General features: G+C 43.9%; 1 protein-coding gene across 1 annotated transcript in view; it reads right to left on the reverse strand.

Annotated features, from left to right (window-relative positions):
* The window catches only part of atp10a (ATPase phospholipid transporting 10A), a 129,274-nt gene that overhangs the window by 18,144 nt on the left and 88,315 nt on the right, over positions 1-22,815 (reverse strand). Inside the window, exons 15-16 of the mRNA XM_045212597.1 lie at positions 21,233-21,309; positions 7,048-7,173 (exon numbers count right to left, since the gene is read on the reverse strand). Of these exons, the coding sequence (XP_045068532.1) occupies positions 7,048-7,173; positions 21,233-21,309 (203 nt within the window). The remainder of the gene's footprint in view (positions 1-7,047; positions 7,174-21,232; positions 21,310-22,815) is intronic.

The raw sequence follows: 22,815 nt of genomic DNA on the forward strand, positions 1-22,815 counted from the left end.
ATTACAGGCAACATCCGCACTGAGCTAAAGGCTCAAGCTGTTGCTTTCAAGTAGCGGGACACTAACCCGGACGCTTATAAATCCCGCTATGCCCTCTGACGAACCAACAGGTTAATATTCACAAGGCCTCAACTGGTCAAGCAAGACTTATACAGTGAGGGAAAAAAGTATTTGATCCCCTGCTGATTTTGTACGTTTGCCCACTGACAAAGAAATGATCAGGCTATAATTTTAATGGTAGGTTTATTTGAACAGTGAGATACAGAATAACAACAACAAAATCCAGAAAAACGCATGTAAAAAATTTTTATAAATTGATTTGCATTTTAATGAGGGAAATAAGTATTTGACCCCCACTCAATCAGAAAGATTTCTGGCTCCCAGGTGTCTTTTATACAGGTAACGAGCTGATATTAGGAGCACACTCTTAAAGGGAGTGCTCCTAATCTCAGTTACCTGTATAAAAGACACCTGTTCACAGAAGCAATCAATCAATCAGATTCCAAACTCTCCACCATGGCCAAGACCAAAGAGCTCTCCAAGGATGTCAGGGACAAGATTGTTGACCTACACAAGGCTGGAATGGGCTACAAGACCATCGCCAAGCAGCTTGGTGAGAAGGTGACAACAGTTGGTGCGATTATTCGCAAATGGAAGAAACACAAAATAACTGTCAATCTCCCTCGGCCTGGGGCTCCATGCAAGATCTCACCTCGTGTAGTTGCAATGATCATGAGAACGGTGAGGAATCAGCCCAGAACTACACAGGAGGATCTTGTCAATGATCTCAAGGCAGCTGGGACCATAGTCACCAAGAAAACAATTGGTAACACACTACGCCGTGAAGGACTGAAATCCTGCAGCGCCCGCAAGGTCCCCCTGCTCAAGAAAGCACATATACATGCCCGTCTGAAGTTTGCCAATGAACATCTGAATGATTCAGAGGAAAACTGGGTGAAAGTGTTGTGGTCAGATGAGACCAAAATGGAGCTCTTTGGCATCAACTCAACTCGCCGTGTTTGGAGGAGGAGGAATGCTGCCTATGACCCCAAGAACACCATCCCCACCGTCAAACATGGAGGTGGAAACATTATGCTTTGGGGGTGTTTTTCTGCTAAGGGGACAGGACAACTTCACCGCATCAAAGGGACGATGGACGGGGCCATGTACCGTCAAATCGTGGGTGAGAACCTCCTTCCCTCAGCCAGGGCATTGAAATGGGTCGTGGATGGGTATTCCAGCATGACAATGACCCAAAACACACGGCCAAGGCAACAAAGGAGTGGCTCAAGAAGAAGCACATTAAGGTCCTGGAGTGGCCTAGCCAGTCTCCAGACCTTAATCCCATAGAACATCTTTTGGAGGGAGCTGAAGGTTCGAGTTGCCAAACGTCAGCCTCAAAACCTTAATGACTTGGAGAAGATCTGCAAAGAGGAGTGGGACAAAATCCCTCCTGAGATGTGTGCAAACCTGGTGGCCAACTACAAGAAACGTCTGACCTCTGTGATTGCCAACAAGGGTTTTGCCACCAAGTACTAAGTCATGTTTTGCAGAGGGGGTCAAATACTTATTTCCCTCATTAAAATGCAAATCAATTTATAACATTTTTTACATGTGTTTTTCTGGATTTTTTTGTTGTTATTCTGTCTCTCACTGTTCAAATAAACCTACCATTAAAATTATAGACTGATAATTTCTTTGTCAGTGGGCAAACGTACAAAATCAGCATGGGATCAAATACTTTTTTCCCTCACTGTATATCACAGAACCCGGCCGAGACCTGCCCAGTGATGCGAGCCTACCAGACAAGCCAAATGCCTTCAATGCTCGCTTCGAGACAAGCAACACTGAACCATGCTTGAGAGCACCAGCTGTTCCGGACGACTGTGTGATCACGCTCTCCGTAGTAAGACCTTTAAAACAGGTTAACATTCACAAGACCGCAGGGACAGATGGATTACCAGGATGCGTACTCAGAGCATGCGCTGACTAGCTGGTAAGTGTCTTCACTGACCTTTTCAACCTCTCCCTGACCCAGTCTGTAACACCTACATGTTTCAAGCAGACCACCATAGTCCCTGTGCCCAAGAACGCCAAGGTAACCTGCCTAAATAACTATCACCCCCTAACACTCACATCTGGAGCCATGAAATGCTTTGAAAGGCTGGTCATGGCTCACACCAACACTATCATCCCAGACACCCTGGACCCACTCCAATTCGCATACCGCCCCAACAAATCCACAGATGACGCAATCTCTACTGCTGCGCACGACTCCAACACCATCATTAAGTTTGCCGACGACACGACGGTGGTAGGCCTGATCACCGACGATGATGAGTCAGCCTACAGGGAGGAGGTCAGAGACCTGGCAGTGTGGTGCCGGAGCAACAACCTCTCCATCAACGTCAGGAAGAACAAGGAGCTGATCGTGGACTACAGGAAACAGAGGGCCGAGCACGCCCCAATTCACATCGACGTAGCTGTAGTGGAGCGGGTCGAGAGCTTCAAGTTCCTCGGTGTCCACATCACTAAGGATCTGTCATGGTCCAAACACACCAACACAGTCATGAAGAGGGCACGACAACGCCTCTTCCCCTCAGGAAGCTGAATAAATGTGGCATTGTCCATTAGATCCTCAAAAAGTTATACAGCTGCACCACTGAGAGCATCTTGACTGGTTGCATCACCGCCTGGTATGGCAACTGCTCGGCCTCCGACCGCAAGGCGCTACAGAGGGTAGTGCGTACGGCCCAGTACATCACTGGGACCGAGCTCCCTGCCATCCAGGACCTCTATACCAGGCGGTGTCAGAAGAACAGCTTCTACCCCCAAGCCATAAAACTGCTAAATTGTTAGTTAAATAATTAACCAAATAGCTACCCGGACTATCTGCATTGACCCTTTTTGCACTAACTTTTTTGACTCATCACATATGTACACATCTACCTGAATTAGCTTGTACCCCTGCACATCAAGTTTATTTTATTTGTCCAGGCTTCAATTGTTCCTTGACGAGCACCATTCATTCTCGCTGTCAATAATTCTAATGTTTGAACTTCTAATAGTAACTGAATCCCTTGGTGAATTGGGAGAGTGAGGTGGTCGCCATCTTAGAGCCAAAAAGAAATGTGCAACAGTGCTGCCTGCCAGCAGTAATCATCTCTGACTGATTGAGAGATTCAAGCGCTATCATCATTAAGTAACATAAATGGTTGGGGAGCATTGAATATTGACATTCATGCTCTTTGAAATGAATTTTGTAACTTTGTCCCAAAAGCATTTAACTGCAGGGCACTCCCACATCATATTAAGGAACGTGTCTACCTGATTTAGGGGACACAGTGAGCATTTGGAAGTCGGGGCCAATTCCAATATAAAAGGTTTTTTGGGTGTTAGATAAAGTCTGAACAAACTTGAAATGAATAAGTTGATGGTTCGGATTACTGGATGCCAAGGTCATATTTTTCCATATTCTGGTCCAGTTCAGGGATGATTCAGTTACATTTAGATCTGTAGATCTGTGGGCCATACTTTTTAAACTGGCTAGCTTAGAGTATGCGGTTTCCAATAGTTGTTTAAATATTACTGAGTTTAGTCCTTTAGGGAGACCAGATGATCTGTTGTATAAATTCCATCATTGGATGGTTGGACAGGTGAGTTTCCCATGGAACTCCATGAACTCCTAGCATAGCTGCCCTACGTTGGAGATAAAGAAATAAATAGTCAGAATGTCCTCAAACCATTACTATCCATGATATCGACAAAAGTACGGATGTGATGTGAAAAGGTACGATGTACGATTAGGCATTACTATTCAATATCTGGGTGTGCCATTTCGTTTCCCAGCTGCATAGTTTTAAAATGTTGTGTGAGTAATAATAGGACCAAAGCGTAGTTTACATTGTTTAAGAGATTTATCAATGAACACCACTTCTTCCAGGGCAATGGGAGACACCATATTTCTCTCTATTCTCAGCCAGGGAGCGGAAGAGTCATGTCTAAACCAATTTATAATTGGGCGAAATGCTAGTGCTTGGAAATACAATTTAAAGTTTGGAACGGATAGCCCTCCAACGTATTTCCCTCTGTAAATGTGTTAATTTAAATCGGGGATCTCTTACCTTTCCATACATATTTAGAAAACGCACAAATCCCAATTGCCAGAAGGGGGAGACATAGGAAGCATATAAATTTTCACAATATAAATTCTGCTGGTTAGAGCGACTGGGATGTTAGTCCATCTACTGAGGTCGGATTGATTTGATTTGAGCATTTTGTTGATGTTTTTTTGCAATGGTTTTATCTAAAGGAGGACATATATATTTTCCTAAATATTTGAAATGGGAAACGATTGGGATTCCATAAATAGAGATGGGGTCCTCTGTCGGGTTCTTGAGGGGCAGTACAGAAAGATTTGGTTAGATTTATTATATAACTTGAGATGGAGCTAAATTTGTCTACGATCCTCAAAGCGTTTGGGAGGGATTGAGATACATTGTCTAGATAAAGTAAGATATCGTCGGCGTATAATGAGATGACGTGATCCGTACAATTGAGAGATATTGGTGTAATTTATTTTGTTTGTCTAAATTGCCTTGGGCTACATAAACAAAAATAGCAGAGGAGAGATGGAATCACCTTGCCTGCTACTTCTAGTTATTCTGAACAGAACAGAGCAGTTATTGCCTGTTATTACTATGGCTGAGGGACTGGCATATCATATTTTAATCAGATTAATGAAATTGGAGCCAAGACCCATATGTTCCAAAACTGACCAAAGATATGACCATTCTAGTCTATCAAAAGCTTTTTCTGCGTTGAGAGATAGAACTGCCCAAGGAGCTTTGGTTTCTGATGAAGCATGTTAGATACGTAAACGTTAACTGGAGGAGAATCCTTTTTTAACAAAGCCACTTTGGTCTGGATGTACCAATTTGGGTAAGTCTCGATGAATTAAGTATAGCTATAATTCTAATGATTTGGCATAAGAAAAGAGGAGCTAAAGGAAAAGATTAGCATATTTATTGTCTTCAGGAAACTCATTCAATATCTTCTGATGAAGTGGCCTGAGAAAAAGAATTGGATGGTAAAATCTATTTCACTCATGGGTTAAGAAATTCAAAAGGTGTTATGATCTTATTCAAAAACAATTAGGATCTTGAGGTGCAATCCGTTAAAATAGATTCTCAAGGAAGATGGATTGACCGTGAATATATGACTTGATGATAAACAGTTATGGCTCAAAAATCTATATGGACAATGACGATCCAAACTTCTTTGAAAACATCTAATTAGTCTCCAAGATACAAATAACTCTTATAATGGTAGGGGCCTACAATACAGTTTTAAGTACATCAGTGGACCGTTAAGGCAATCATACTCTCATCTATCACCCTCCTGCGTTCAAAGAGATTACGAATATTATGGACACGTTGGAATTGACAGATATTTGGAGGCTTAAAAACCCGGATCTTGTAAGGTATAGTTGGAGGAGGCTTAATCAAGCTAGTTGGATTGATTCTTTTCTGGTATCCTTTTCAATGGCGCCAAAAGTGAAAAAAAGTATGGCTTGAGGATCGAATGCGATCAGACCATCAACTTATATCCCTCCTTACAAGTATGACAGGCTTTCCACAAGGGCGGGGATATTGGAAATGTAACCAGGGGTTACAGACTGATGCTACTAAGGAACTCATAAGACTTTCTTGCACAATACAGGTCCAGCAGACCCATATTGTATACTTTTAAATGTGCCCTTAGAGGCCATTCAAAACAATTTTCATCATTTTCATCCCCAAAACAAAAACGGCATCAGTCAACAGAGAAAATACTTAAAGCAGAAATAGAAAATCTAACATTAGACATCAATGATGTAGATAAATGGAATACAGAACAATTGAATAATGTAGACGTAAATCAAAAGTAGTTTGAGGAACTTATTCAGTAAAGACCGGGTTTCATTTATCTAAAAAACAGAGCAAATTAGATTGAGAACGACAAAAAATGCACCATGTATAGAAATGCAACCAAATATAACCTATAAAACGTAGTTACAAACGATGCAAAAATCCATCTCCCCAACAGAGATAAAGTAAAATATTTTAAACAAATGTTCTCGTCAAGTTCCTCCAACCTCACTTGACGACAAGTTTTGTGATATCCTTCTCCCAAAAAAATCATATTAAACTATCAGGCGACACAAAAAAAAATATTGTGAAGACCTAATTACACATGACGAACTATGGTTGGCAATTGATTCCTTTCAGATGGGGAAAACCCCTGATCTCGATGGCATTCCAATAGAGATATATCAAACTTTATGAACTACTGAAAGAGCCATTATAAATCACGTTTTAATTACTCATACTGTCTATAAATGGCAGACTGTCGGACAGAGGGACTGATCTCTCTCCTACTGAAGCAGGAGCAAAGACGAGGCCCCTGACCCTTCAATGTTGTAATGCAAAAATATTGTCTAAATGAATTGCTCCTACCGGACATTATTCATCACGATCAGACGGGATTCTGTAAAGGATGATATATCGGAGATAACAGACAATTATTAGAAATAATTGAAAACTATGAGAATGTAGGGAAACCAGGTATAATCTTCAAAGCAGATTTTGAGAAAGCGTTTGATACAGTATGTCTAGAATCTGTGAAAAAGTGCCTGGACTTTTTAAATTTTTGAGAATCTCTCATAAAGTAAAAGTAATGTAAAAGTAATGTACAACAATCCACATTTATCAGACTGTGGCAGCAGAACATTTTGAACACTTCATAGCTTCAATCTTGTGTATTTTATTCCTCATTTGACTATTTTCATTTTTTATAATAATAGTTTTAGGGGGGCTTTGGGGAGCTCATAAGTAAGCATTTCAGGGTAAAGTTTACACCCGTTGTATTCGCTGCATGTGACAAATACAATTTGATTTGATTTAACGTTGTTTAAAACATTTTGGGGTTTGGCAAAAGTGTGATTTAGCGACTAGTGATTCAAGGCCACCCAATGCTTTTAGCTGTTTGTGTGTGAGTGAGACTCACAGCGTTCTTGTAGAAGAAGTACAGGATCATGTTGGCGAGTCTGGAGTAACACCAGTGACCATGGACCAGCAGGAGCTTCTGAAGGTTCCGGAACCGCGGTAGGGCAAAGTCACTAGCCATCACAGCCTATAGAGAGAGACACACACAAACAAAATACTAAACACAGAGACATACAGAGAGACAGACACACAGATGTGGATGTAAGGACATTCCCATAGATAACTGTGGTCTCCTGCTGTTTTGGGATGTTTCAGTGTCCTGATGAACCACGAAGTGTTTCAGTCCTGATGAACCACGAAGTGTTTCAGTCCTGATGAACCATGAAGTGTTTCAGTCCTGATGAACCATGAAGTGTTTCAGTCCTGATGAACCATGAAGTGTTTCAGTCCTGATGAACCATGAAGTGTTTCAGTGTCCTGATGAACCACGAAGTGTTTCAGTCCTGATGAACCATGAAGTGTTTCAGTCCTGATGAACCATGAAGTGTTTCAGTCCTGATGAACCATGAAGTGTTTCAGTCCTGATGAACCATGAAGTGTTTCAGTCCTGATGAACCATGAAGTGTTTCAGTCCTGATGAACCATGAAGTGTTTCAGTCCTGATGAACCATGAAGTGTTACAGTCCTGATGAACCATGAAGTGTTTCAGTCCTGATGAACCATGAAGTGTTTCAGTGTCCTGATGAACCACGAAGTGTTTCAGTCCTGATGAACCATGAAGTGTTTCAGTCCTGATGAACCATGAAGTGTTTCAGTGTCCTGATGAACCATGAAGTGTTACAGTCCTGATGAACCATGAAGTGTTTCAGTCCTGATGAACCATGAAGTGTTACAGTGTCCTGATGAACCATGAAGTGTTTCAGTCCTGATGAACCATGAAGTGTTTCAGTGTCCTGATGAACCATGAAGTGTTTCAGTCCTGATGAACCATGAAGTGTTTCAGTCCTGATGAACCATGAAGTGTTTCAGTCCTGATGAACCATGAAGTGTTTCAGTCCTGATGAACCATGAAGTGTTACAGTGTCCTGATGAACCATGAAGTGTTACAGTGTCCTGATGAACCATGAAGTGTTTCAGTCCTGATGAACCATGAAGTGTTACAGTGTCCTGATGAACCATGAAGTGTTACAGTGTCCTGATGAACCATGAAGTGTTTCAGTCCTGATGAACCATGAAGTGTTACAGTGTCCTGATGAACCATGAAGTGTTTCAGTCCTGATGAACCATGAAGTGTTTCAGTCCTGATGAACCATGAAGTGTTTCAGTCCTGATGAACCATGAAGTGTTTCAGTCCTGATGAACCATGAAGTGTTTCAGTCCTGATGAACCATGAAGTGTTTCAGTCCTGATGAACCATGAAGTGTTTCAGTCCTGATGAACCATGAAGTGTTTCAGTGTCCTGATGAACCATGAAGTGTTACAGTCCTGATGAACCATGAAGTGTTTCAGTGTCCTGATGAACCACGAAGTGTTTCAGTGTCCTGATGAACCATGAAGAGTTTCAGTGTCCTGATGAACCATGAAGTGTTTCAGTCCTGATGAACCACGAAGTGTTTCAGTCCTGATGAACCATGAAGTGTTTCAGTCCTGATGAACCATGAAGTGTTTCAGTCCTGATGAACCATGAAGTGTTTCAGTCCTGATGAACCATGAAGTGTTTCAGTGTCCTGATGAACCATGAAGTGTTTCAGTGTCCTGATGAACCATGAAGTGTTTCAGTCCTGATGAACCATGAAGTGTTTCAGTGTCCTGATGAACCATGAAGTGTTTCAGTCCTGATGAACCATGAAGTGTTTCAGTGTCCTGATGAACCACGAAGTGTTTCAGTCCTGATGAACCATGAAGTGTTTCAGTCCTGATGAACCATGAAGTGTTTCAGTCCTGATGAACCATGAAGTGTTTCAGTCCTGATGAACCATGAAGTGTTTCAGTCCTGATGAACCATGAAGTGTTTCAGTGTCCTGATGAACCATGAAGTGTTTCAGTCCTGATGAACCATGAAGTGTTTCAGTCCTGATGAACCATGAAGTGTTTCAGTCCTGATGAACCATGAAGTGTTTCAGTCCTGATGAACCATGAAGTGTTTCTGTGTCCTGATGAACCATGAAGTGTTTCAGTCCTGATGAACCATGAAGTGTTTCAGTCCTGATGAACCATGAAGTGTTTCAGTCCTGATGAACCATGAAGTGTTTCAGTGTCCTGATGAACCACGAAGTGTTTCAGTCCTGATGAACCACGAAGTGTTTCAGTCCTGATGAACCATGAAGTGTTTCAGTGTCCTGATGAACCATGAAGTGTTTCAGTCCTGATGAACCATGAAGTGTTTCAGTCCTGATGAACCATGAAGTGTTACAGTGTCCTGATGAACCATGAAGTGTTTCAGTGTCCTGATGAACCATGAAGTGTTTCAGTCCTGATGAACCATGAAGTGTTTCAGTCCTGATGAACCATGAAGTGTTTCAGTCCTGATGAACCATGAAGTGTTTCAGTCCTGATGAACCATGAAGTGTTTCAGTCCTGATGAACCATGAAGTGTTTCAGTGTCCTGATGAACCATGAAGTGTTTCAGTCCTGATGAACCATGAAGTGTTTCAGTCCTGATGAACCATGAAGTGTTTCAGTGTCCTGATGAACCATGAAGTGTTTCAGTCCTGATGAACCATGAAGTGTTTCAGTGTCCTGATGAACCATGAAGTGTTTCAGTCCTGATGAACCATGAAGTGTTTCAGTCCTGATGAACCATGAAGTGTTTCAGTGTCCTGATGAACCATGAAGTGTTTCAGTCCTGATGAACCATGAAGTGTTTCAGTGTCCTGATGAACCACGAAGTGTTTCAGTCCTGATGAACCATGAAGTGTTTCAGTCCTGATGAACCATGAAGTGTTTCAGTCCTGATGAACCATGAAGTGTTTTAGTGTCCTGATGAACCATGAAGTGTTTCAGTGTCCTGATGAACCATGAAGTGTTTCAGTCCTGATGAACCATGAAGTGTTTCAGTCCTGATGAACCATGAAGTGTTTCAGTGTCCTGATGAACCATGAAGTGTTTCAGTGTCCTGATGAACCATGAAGTGTTTCAGTCCTGATGAACCATGAAGTGTTTCAGTCCTGATGAACCATGAAGTGTTTCAGTGTCCTGATGAACCATGAAGTGTTTCAGTCCTGATGAACCATGAAGTGTTACAGTGTCCTGATGAACCATGAAGTGTTTCAGTGTCCTGATGAACCATGAAGTGTTTCAGTCCTGATGAACCATGAAGTGTTTCAGTGTCCTGATGAACCATGAAGTGTTACAGTCCTGATGAACCATGAAGTGTTTCAGTCCTGATGAACCATGAAGTGTTTCATGTCCTGATGAACCATGAAGTGTTTCAGTCCTGATGAACCATGAAGTGTTTTAGTGTCCTGATGAACCATGAAGTGTTTCAGTGTCCTGATGAACCATGAAGTGTTTCAGTCCTGATGAACCATGAAGTGTTTTAGTGTCCTGATGAACCATGAAGTGTTTCAGTCCTGATGAACCATGAAGTGTTTCAGTCCTGATGAACCATGAAGTGTTTCAGTGTCCTGATGAACCATGAAGTGTTTCAGTCCTGATGAACCATGAAGTGTTACAGTGTCCTGATGAACCATGAAGTGTTTCAGTGTCCTGATGAACCATGAAGTGTTTCAGTCCTGATGAACCATGAAGTGTTACAGTGTCCTGATGAACCATGAAGTGTTTCAGTCCTGATGAACCATGAAGTGTTTCAGTCCTGATGAACCATGAAGTGTTACAGTGTCCTGATGAACCATGAAGTGTTTCAGTGTCCTGATGAACCACGAAGTGTTACAGTGTCCTGATGAACCATGAAGTGTTTCAGTGTCCTGATGAACCATGAAGTGTTTCAGTGTCCTGATGAACCATGAAGTGTTTCAGTCCTGATGAACCATGAAGTGTTTCAGTCCTGATGAACCATGAAGTGTTTCAGTGTCCTGATGAACCACGAAGTGTTTCAGTCCTGATGAACCATGAAGTGTTTCAGTCCTGATGAACCATGAAGTGTTTCAGTCCTGATGAACCATGAAGTGTTTTAGTGTCCTGATGAACCATGAAGTGTTTCAGTGTCCTGATGAACCATGAAGTGTTTCAGTCCTGATGAACCATGAAGTGTTTCAGTCCTGATGAACCATGAAGTGTTTTAGTGTCCTGATGAACCATGAAGTGTTTCAGTGTCCTGATGAACCATGAAGTGTTTCAGTCCTGATGAACCATGAAGTGTTTCAGTCCTGATGAACCATGAAGTGTTTCAGTGTCCTGATGAACCATGAAGTGTTTCAGTCCTGATGAACCATGAAGTGTTTCAGTCCTGATGAACCATGAAGTGTTTCAGTGTCCTGATGAACCATGAAGTGTTACAGTCCTGATGAACCATGAAGTGTTTCAGTCCTGATGAACCATGAAGTGTTTCAGTCCTGATGAACCATGAAGTGTTACAGTGTCCTGATGAACCATGAAGTGTTTCAGTGTCCTGATGAACCATGAAGTGTTTCAGTCCTGATGAACCATGAAGTGTTTCAGTCCTGATGAACCATGAAGTGTTTCAGTCCTGATGAACCATGAAGTGTTTTAGTGTCCTGATGAACCATGAAGTGTTTCAGTGTCCTGATGAACCATGAAGTGTTTCAGTCCTGATGAACCATGAAGTGTTTCAGTCCTGATGAACCATGAAGTGTTTTAGTGTCCTGATGAACCATGAAGTGTTTCAGTGTCCTGATGAACCATGAAGTGTTTCAGTCCTGATGAACCATGAAGTGTTTCAGTCCTGATGAACCATGAAGTGTTTCAGTGTCCTGATGAACCATGAAGTGTTTCAGTCCTGATGAACCATGAAGTGTTACAGTGTCCTGATGAACCATGAAGTGTTTCAGTGTCCTGATGAACCATGAAGTGTTTCAGTCCTGATGAACCATGAAGTGTTTCAGTGTCCTGATGAACCATGAAGTGTTACAGTCCTGATGAACCATGAAGTGTTTCAGTCCTGATGAACCATGAAGTGTTTCAGTCCTGATGAACCATGAAGTGTTTCAGTCCTGATGAACCATGAAGTGTTTTAGTGTCCTGATGAACCATGAAGTGTTTCAGTGTCCTGATGAACCATGAAGTGTTTCAGTCCTGATGAACCATGAAGTGTTTTAGTGTCCTGATGAACCATGAAGTGTTTCAGTCCTGATGAACCATGAAGTGTTTCAGTCCTGATGAACCATGAAGTGTTTCAGTGTCCTGATGAACCATGAAGTGTTTCAGTCCTGATGAACCATGAAGTGTTACAGTGTCCTGATGAACCATGAAGTGTTTCAGTGTCCTGATGAACCATGAAGTGTTTCAGTCCTGATGAACCATGAAGTGTTACAGTGTCCTGATGAACCATGAAGTGTTTCAGTCCTGATGAACCATGAAGTGTTTCAGTCCTGATGAACCATGAAGTGTTACAGTGTCCTGATGAACCATGAAGTGTTTCAGTGTCCTGATGAACCACGAAGTGTTACAGTGTCCTGATGAACCATGAAGTGTTTCAGTGTCCTGATGAACCATGAAGTGTTTCAGTGTCCTGATGAACCATGAAGTGTTTCAGTCCTGATGAACCATGAAGTGTTTCAGTCCTGATGAACCATGAAGTGTTTCAGTGTCCTGATGAACCACGAAGTGTTTCAGTCCTGATGAACCATGAAGTGTTTCAGTCCTGATGAACCATGAAGTGTTTCAGTCCTGATGAACCATGAAGTGTTTTAGTGTCCTGATGAACCATGAAGTGTTTCAGTGTCCTGATGAACCATGAAGTGTTTCAGTCCTGATGAACCATGAAGTGTTTCAGTCCTGATGAACCATGAAGTGTTTTTAGTGTCCTGATGAACCATGAAGTGTTTCAGTGTCCTGATGAACCATGAAGTGTTTCAGTCCTGATGAACCATGAAGTGTTTCAGTCCTGATGAACCATGAAGTGTTTCAGTCCTGATGAACCATGAAGTGTTACAGTGTCCTGATGAACCATGAAGTGTTTCAGTGTCTATTTTTGGAGATGCATATTTATTTATTTGAGGTTTGCGCTGCACCCGATTCTATATTATTGTTATTGATTATTGCATTGTTGGGTTTTGGCATTTCACTGTGCATGTGACATTAAAACTAGATCCAATAGCTGTACAGCAAATCAGAACCCCCAAAAAGCAGTGGCTCAAAGCTCGCGACGCCCCCACGCACGGGCACACACGCACGGACACGCACGGTCACGCACGGACACGCACGGACACGCACGCACACGCACGGACACGCACGCACACGCACGGACACGCACGGACACGCACGGACACGCACGGACACGCACGGACACGCACGGACACGCACGGACACGCACGGACACGCACGCACACGCACGGACACGCACGGACACGCACGGACACGCACGGACACGCACGGACACGCACGCACACGCACGGACACGCACGGACACGCACGGACACGCACGCACACGCACGGACACACACGCACGGACACGCACGGACACGCACGGACACGCACGGACACGCACGGACACGCACGCACACGCACGGAAACGCACGCACACGCACGGACACGCACGGGCACACACGCACGGACACGCACGGACACGCACGCACACGCACGGACACGCACGGACACACACGCACGGACACGCACGCACACGCACGGACACGCACGGACACACACGCACGGACACGCACGGTCACGCACGGACACGCACGGACACGCACGGACACGCACGCACACGCACGGACACACACGCACGGACACGCACGGACACGCACGCACGGACACGCACGCGTGCACAATCGCTGCACAAATGTAGCCTGTCCTTACAGCCATAAACACTGATGCATTTTCAGAAAACGCAAGATACAGAAATAAACTGCGTTTTACACCTGAATTTGTAGCTGAAAGTCATTCATGTTAGCAACCCATATCAACTAGGGATATCATGTCACTTCTGTGGAGTCCAGAGCAAGCGGAATCACATGTCCTACTACCTACCTGTTTGCAGCGTAGGTCACGGGGTCGGTCTGAAAGGAAAGCATGGTCTGTCTGCACCGTGAGCTGTCACTCCGGCTGTCCGCAGACTGAACCTGATATCCCGTTTCTCCCTCACAAATACTGTAATTAATTCACCATCTCATCTAACATCATTAATGTTACATCTTCATTCCATAATATTGAAGGCAGTGCGATGTTACAGCCATCTTTAGACATAGGCCTAGTTTGGGTGGCATAACATGGTCATAACACTGTCACGACATATATTCAGACCTGTTGTGACATATATTCAGACCTGTTGTGACATATATTGCTTTATTTTAAGGATGATTATGACACCTACATAACAGTGTCAAAACCTGCAAAACATTCCATTACACCATAGCCTACATGTCAACAGTATTATGTTATATAACTCTGAAATTGACCATATTAAATGATCATTGTAATTGCACACACGTTGATGTCAGACATGCCCCGACCCCGATGCTCTGTTGCTGATGACTGGGATGAATGCAGGAGCAGATTTCAGGAGCAGGACAAGACACCCTCTTATTGACTGATGACTGATATCAGGGCCTGTACGTGATAGGCCTATCTGGCTGATATGATTATGATGGTCATAATGCTTCATGACAGTGTCAAAGTGTATTTTCTTAGTCCAAGTAAAGTGACACAGGATGGTCATAATGCTTCTTGACAGTGTCAAAGTGTATTTTCTTAGTCCAAGTAAAGTGACACAGGATGGTCATAATGCTTCTTGACAGTGTCAAAGTGTATTTTCTTAGTCCAAGTATAGTGACACAGGATGGTCATAATGCTTCATGACAGTGTCAAAGTGTATTTTCTTAGTCCAAGTAAAGTGACACAGGATGGTCATAATGCTTGATGACAGTGTCATAAAGTGCATTTTCTTAGTCCAAGTAAAGTGACACAGGATGGTCATAATGCTTCATGACAGTGTCATAAAGTGTATTTTCTACAAGTTATTTAAAATATGATGAAAATAAACATAACGGTAAAGAATTCATTACAACAAAGGATTTAAGAAACAAACTTGCAAAATAAAGGAAACTTATCGGCAGGAAAAAAACACATTTGAATAAATGTGGGTTTTGACACACTCTTATGTAGGTGTCATAACCAGCCATAAAAGAACGCAATAATATATGCCACAACAGGTGTAAATATATGCGTCATGACAGTGTTATGACCATACTATAACAGGTTATGAGAAGTTATATGTCATAACAGCTGAAATGACAGTTATGACCGTGTCATAACAGATTTCTAAACTATTTTATAATTTAAACATGGACCTACTCTGCTTTTGACAGGCAAAAGCGGAGAAAATAAAGCAAGTGTTTTCTGGTTACTAATCTCTGGATATGAGCGCCTGCCTTTGAGCGCCTGCCTTTGAGCGCCTGCCTTTGAGCGCCTGCCTTTGCGCGCCAATGCTGATGACTGGTTATTGGTCAACAATCAAGACGTGCAACAGATGAGATGTTTTTGAGACAATCATTTGGTATAATACCGTAGGCCGACATCAATAACCAGATCAAAGGTATATATAAAATACAAATGGTAAGTTATATGTAGACTATTATAAACTGGGTGGTTCGAGCCCTGAATGCTGATTGGCTGACAGCCGTGGTATATCAGACCGTATACCACGGGTATGACAAAACATGTATTTTTACCGCTCTAATTACGTTGGTAACCAGTTTATAATAGCAATAAGGCACCTCGGGGGTTTGTGGTATATGGCCAATATACGTGTCGTGCATAAGAACAGCCCTTAGCCATGGTATATTGGCCATATACCACACCCCCTCGGGCCTTATTGCTTAATTAAAATATGTATGAAAAATGTGTATTTTTCCCATTCAGTTTCACACTGGTGACCCCCCAAAACCTTCTCACTTGGAGAACCACTGCACTAGCTCACCCGACCTGTGTTGATTGACAGTTTGCTGGTCCAATCAGAGGGCCAAGTGTGTGTTTCACTAGACAATCTGTTGCACGTTTTTTTGCAAGTCGATGCTGCCGACACCGTCTCTGGCTGCCTGGAGTAGGTTTGAATATTTTCCCGGTATTTTAGAAATGTTCCATCTCGAGGATAAATGACTTTTCTCCCGGGTAACCCGGTATTTCCTGCAAAAACCGTAAGTGTCATACTAAAGCATTATAAAGCATGTAAACAGGCCTATGTCTGGATTTCATTAGAGCTTTGATAGAAAATTCAAGTCACATTAAAGACATTTAATGAACCCAAGCCCAAAAAAGCCCAAATGATTGTGCAGTTATCCAATACATATTACGCACAATAGAAAAACATAAAAGCCCATAGATGTAGCTGGCTATATAAAGTCCATAGATGTAGCTAGCTATATAAAGCCCATAGATGTAGCTAGCTATATAAAGCCCATAGATGTAGCTAGCTATATAAAGCCCATAGATGTAGCTAGCTATATAAAGCCCATAGATGTAGCTAGCTATATAAAGCCCATAGATGTAGCTAGCTATATAAATCCCATAGATGTAGCTAGCTATATAAATCCCATAGATGTAGCTAGCTATATAAAGCCCATAGATGTAGCTAGCTATATAAAGCCCATAGATGTAGCTAGCTATATAAAGCCCATAGATGTAGCTAGCTATATAAAGCCCATAGATGTAGCTAGCTGTATAAAGCCCATAGATGTAGCTAGCTATATGCTCTCTTGAGTAAACAAATGAAACTAGCTCCAGTAGGTTAATATTTTTGAGTGTGAAATGTATTACTGTACTGTATTATATGTATATGGACTGGAATTACGCACATCGTTCAAACAATGATAAAGCAGGGAGAGAACGTGATTCTGGTGATGCACCAACGGTCTACAAATTATAGGCTAGCAAATGTTATTTTAATATTTAAATATAAATAGGGCCTATTTGTTTAATTAGTGGGCTGACGCATATTTAAGTGATAATGTCCTCGAAGATATTGGCACGAGGGCCGGCAAACCGTGCCAATTTATCCTCCAAACACCGGCTTCGAGGGCATTATCACTTTTATACAACAGGTTACCAACATATTAAAATAATGACTGACATATTTTCATAAAAATGTTATTTTGATGCATTTATTCACACTATTTCATCCTTCCACAAGATATAGTCCCAACAAAAATCTAGGGTTGCTACCCAAGCCGGCTGGTCGTTCGTTCTATCGGTTCGGTTGCCAGAGACGCGACCCAGTTGTTCAGTCTTTTTGTTCTGTATCTATGGAGAGTCGTTCGTTCTAAATGTTCCATTGCCATACTGGCTGGCAACATTTTTATCCCTCGCTTGCTAGCTAGCCAACTACGGCTAACTTACAGTCACGTCAAACAGTGCAGCCTGAATAACAACAGTAGCTGCATTTGTTTAAGCTGTTTTCTAGTGACATTTATTTGGATACATCCATAACAATGAGCTAATGAGGCGCGATTTCACCAGGCATAGACAATGTGCTCACTCGTCAGGACACTGTTGTTGTTTAGATTTTAGATTTTTATTTCAAATTCAATTTAGTTTCAGTTAGTTTTCAGACTTGATTTACTAGTTTTTATTCAGTTTCATCAAAACATTTCTATTGAGTTGTTATATGATTTCGTTCAGGACAGAAAGTAGCCTTATACATGGGAGGCTAGTATGTGTTTTAAGGCCTATAGCAGGGGTACTGCAGGACTATTTGAGATGGTCCGATCACTCAAATTTCCTAGGTGGCAAAGGTCCGGATGGATATTGTCATTTATCGGCATAGTAACAACAACAAAAAATTTCTGTCTCACTTTGTCTTTATCCTGAAATCCTTTGTGGGTGCTGTTCAGATGAACTTTGAGGTTGGTTGGATTTTTCCCTTTTATCTCTGTTCCACACAGGCTGCCATCTTCTGACACTACATTTGCTTTTGTCCTTTCCAGCAATGTAATCCGATACAGGGCTTTGCCTTTTGCGACCGACCACTGCTGGTGTTGGGTTTAGAATGGCGCCGGAGAAGATGGCTGCCGTTTTACAGCCCTCTAACCAATGATACTATTATGTGTGTTTTCTTATGTGCGTTATTTGTAATTTATTCTGTACATAATGTTTCTGCCACCGTCTCTTATGACCAAAAAGAGCTTCTGGATATCATGACAGCGATTACTCACCTCGTATTGGACAAAGATTTTTTCTTTAACGAGTTGGACGCAAAGTATATCCTACAGACACACCGACAAGGCCCAAATCCCAGTCAATCGTATGAGAAAGAGACTGAGATATCGTGGACGTAGGTCGGGGTGCCTTGTAAGGATCCGACGGCGAGCGAGTAAACTGCCTCTTCCATCAATCCTATTAGCCAACGTACAATCATTTGAGAATAAATTGGATGATTTAAGATTACGGTTATCCTACCATTGGGATATTAAAAACTGTAATATCTTATGTATCACCGAGTCCTGGCTGAACGACGACATGGATAACATACAGCTGGCGGGATATACCGCTCGCTTCGAGGCAAGCAACACTGAAGCATGCATGAGAGCATCAGCTGTTCCAGATGACTATGTGATCCCGCTCTCCGTAGCCGATGTGAGTAAGACTTTTAAGCAGGTCAACATTCACAAGGCCGCAGGGCCAGACGGATTACCAGGACGTGTACTCCGAGCATGTGCTGACCAACTGGCAAGTGTCTTCACCGACATTTTCAACATGTCCCTGACTGAGTCTGTAATACCAACATGTTTCAAGCAGACCACCATAGTCCCTGTGCCCAAGAACACTAAGATAACCTGCCTAAATGACTACCGACCCGTAGCACTCACATCTGTAGCCATGAAGTGCTTTGAAAGGCTGGTCATGGCTCACATCAACCCAATTATCCCAGAAACCCTAGACCCACTCCAATTTGCATACCACCCCAACAGATCCACAGATGATGCAATCTCTATTGCACTCCACACGGCCCTTTCCCATCTGGACAAGAGGAACACTTAAGTGAGAATGCTATTCATTGACTACAGCTCAGCATTCAACACCATAGTGCCCTCAAAGGTCATCACTAAGCTATGGACCCTGGGACTAAACACCTCCCTCTACAACTGGATCCTGGACTTCCTGACGGGCCGCCCCCAGGTGGTAAGGGTAGGTAACAACACATCTGCCACACTGATCCTCAACACGGGGCCCCGTGTCTGTTCGGTGTGTGTCTGTTCTGTGTGTGTGTGTCTGTTCAGTGTGTGTGTGACGTGTGTCTGTTCTGTGTGTGTGTGTGTGTGTGTGTGTCTGTTCTGTGTGTGTGTGTGTGTGTGTGTGTGTCTGTTCAGTGTGTGTGTGTGTGTGTCTGTTCAGTGTGTGTGTGTGTGTGTCTGTTCAGTGTGTGTGTGTGTGTGTCTGTTCAGTGTGTGTGTGTCTGTTCAGTGTGTGTCTGTCCTGCTGGTCATTATCTGTCCTGCTGGTCATTATCAGCCATCTGACCAGGACTCTGGGGCAGTTTCCATTTAAACCGGCACCTCTATTTTTCAGTCATCAAATCCATTCGTAGCACAAGGACGGGGTGGGTGGTCAATAGCTCTGCCCTACCCGGTGGCACTGCCAAGGGACGGGGTGGGTGGTCAATAGCTCTGCCCTACCCGGTGGCACTGCCAAGGGACGGGGTGGGTGGTCAATAGCTCTGCCCTACCCGGTGGCACTGCCAAGGGGACGGGGTGGGTGGTCAACAGCTCTGCCCTACCCGGTGGCACTGCCAAGGGACGGGGTGGGTGGTCAGCATAGCTCTGCCCCTGCCCGGTGGCACTGCCAAGGGACGGGGTGGGTGGTCAATAGCTCTGCCCTACCCGGTGGCACTGCCAAGGGACGGGGTGGGTGGTCAATAGCTCTGCCCCTGACCGGTGGCACTGCCAAGGGACGGGGTGGGTGGTCAATAGCTCTGCCCTACCCGGTGGCACTGCCAAGGGACGGGGTGGGTGGTCAATAGCTCTGCCCTACCCGGTGGCACTGCCAAGGGACGGGGTGGGTGGTCAATAGCTCTGCCCTACCCGGTGGCACTGCCAAGGCTGCTGCTACTTTAACTGTTACCATAGAAGTTGGCTAGGCCTTGGGACAAGGGGAAGGGGGAAGGGGGAAGGGGGAAGGGGTTTAGGTCGAGTGAATGATCCAGAGCCTGGCATATTTTACTATAATGCCCTTCAGCGGAACACACACAAACTACAGCAATTGACTAAGCATGGTTCAGAGCAGGGGTATCCAAACCTCTCCTCTGGGACCACATTTACGTCTTTTAGCGACGCTCTTATCCAGAGCCACTTCCAGGAGCTTAGAACCAGCGACCTTTCGGTTACTGGCACAACGCTCTTACCCACTAAGCTACCTGCCGCCCCCACCAGCTGTTCCATGGATTTGATATATTTCACAGCTAGCACACCTGATTCAACCTGTCAACTAATCATCAAGCCCTTCCAGGTCAATCAGGTGAGATAGTTCAGGGCTACAACTCAATTGTGAAACGTCTGTGGGTCCTTGAGGAGAGGGTTGAATACCTCTGGTTTAGAGACCAGTAGTCCGTCCTCTCTCTTCCTCTGTGGTTCTCCTCCTCCGTCCTCTCTCTTCCTCTGTGGTTCTCCTCCTCCGTCCTCTCTCTTCCTCTGTGGTTTTCCTCCTCCGTCCTCTCTCTTCCTCTGTGGTTCTCCTCCTCCGTCCTCTCTCTTCCTCTGTGGTTCTCCTCCTCCGTCCTCTCTCTTCCTCTGTGGTTCTCCTCCTCCTCTGTGGTTCTCCTCCTCCGTCCTCTCTCTTCCTCTGTGGTTCTCCTCCTCCGTCCTCTCTCTTCCTCTGTGGTTCTCCTCCTCCGTCCTCTCTCTTCCTCTGTGGATCCCCTCCTCCTCCGTGGTTCTCCTCCTCCGTCCTCTCTCTTCCTCTGTGGTTCTCCTCCTCCGTCCTCTCTCTTCCTCTGTGGATCCCCTCCTCCTCTCCCCATCTCTCCTTCTCCCTCGTCTCCCCCCTCTTTTCCTCCTCCTCATCCCCTCCTCTTGCTGTCCCTGTCCCTCCCTTCTGTCTCCACATCCCCCTCTAAATTCCTCTTTCATCCCCCTCTCCGTCCTCTTCCTGCATCACGGCCCACTCATGTTTCTCCTTACCTGCATGCCCTCCTGTCCTGAGATGCCCACGCCCACATCAGCCACCTGAATCATGCTGACATCGTTAGCCCCATCACCTGAGATGAATGAGGTAGAGTGAGGGAGAGAGGAGGAGGAGAGAGGGAGGGAGAGGGGGGAGGAAGAGAGAGGAGGGAGTGAGAGGAGAGAGGGGGGAGGGAGAGAGAAAGGAGGAGGAGGGAGAGGGGGGAGGAAGAGAGAGAAGGGAGGAGGAGGGAGAGGGGGGAGGAGAGAGAAGGGAGGAGGAGGGAGAGGGGGGAGGAGAGAGAAGGGAGGAGGGCGAGGGGGGAGGAGAGAGTGAGAGAAAGGAGGGAGAGAGACACTCAGTAAGAGGTGCTAGTAGCTGCCAACCACTCTCCTCTCTACTCCACCTTAGTGTTAACACAGCATTGACAGAAAAACAATAGAGCTTCCCACTCTGTAACAACAGTCAGTAAACAGAGCTTCCCACCCTGTAACAACAGTCAGTAAACAGAGCTTCCCACCCTGTAACAACAGTCAGTAAACAGAGCTTCCCACCCTGTAACAACAGTCAGTAAACAGAGCTTCCCACCCTGTAACAACAGTCAGTAAACAGAGCTTCCCACCCTGTAACAACAGTCAGTAAACAGAGCTTCCCACCCTGTAACAACAGTCAGTAAACAGAGCTTCCCACCCTGTAACAACAGTCAGTAAACAGAGCTTCCCACCCTGTAACAACAGTCAGTAAACAGAGCTTCCCACCCTGTAACAACAGTCAGTAAACAGAGCTTCCCACCCTGTAACAACAGTCAGTAAACAGAGCTTCCCACCCTGTAACAACAGTCAGTAAACAGAGCTTCCCACCCTGTAACAACAGTCAGTAAACAGGGGAAGACATTGGTTGACTGTGACAAGGTGAAATAAGTTGTTTTAGCTAGTCTAAATAGCTGACTGATGATGTGTTCTTATTGTATAGTGTAAATAAAGCAAGGTATATTGCTGCTTTTAAAGTTTTGTGTATGTGGTGGGTGAAGTATGACTTTCATAGATGAGTTTGTGTATGTGGTGGATGAAGTATGACTTTTACAGTGGAGGAAGACATGACAACATATTTCCGAGGACGGATGTAGTTTTCCACGTTGGGATTTCACGAATGTAAGGCATTTCAGGTGGACCTAAACATATTTGATACTTATTTTTTACAGCACATCAATAAATACAATACATTCCAAACAGCATGGATTTGATGTTTCCTGTAGCAGCTGATTTACTGTACTTCTACGCGACACTATGATTGATCAACCAATCACCTACTGAGAACTACTGCTGAAACAATAACACGGACAGAAAGTTGGGATTTCATGAATGTAATGCATCTTCAAAATGACTTAGTACCAGTCAAAGGTTTGGACACACCTACTCATTCAAGGGTTTTTCTTTGTTGAATCTAGTTGAGAGAATGCCAAGAGTGTGCAAAGCTGTTTTGTTTAACACTTTTTTGGTTACTACATGATTCCATATGTGTTATTTCACAGTTTTGATGTCTTCACTATTATTCTACAATGTAGAAAATAGTCAAAATAAAGAAAAACCCTTGAATGAGT

Source organism: Coregonus clupeaformis, unplaced genomic scaffold, assembly GCF_020615455.1.
Source record: "Coregonus clupeaformis isolate EN_2021a unplaced genomic scaffold, ASM2061545v1 scaf0028, whole genome shotgun sequence".
NCBI lineage: Eukaryota > Metazoa > Chordata > Actinopteri > Salmoniformes > Salmonidae > Coregonus > Coregonus clupeaformis.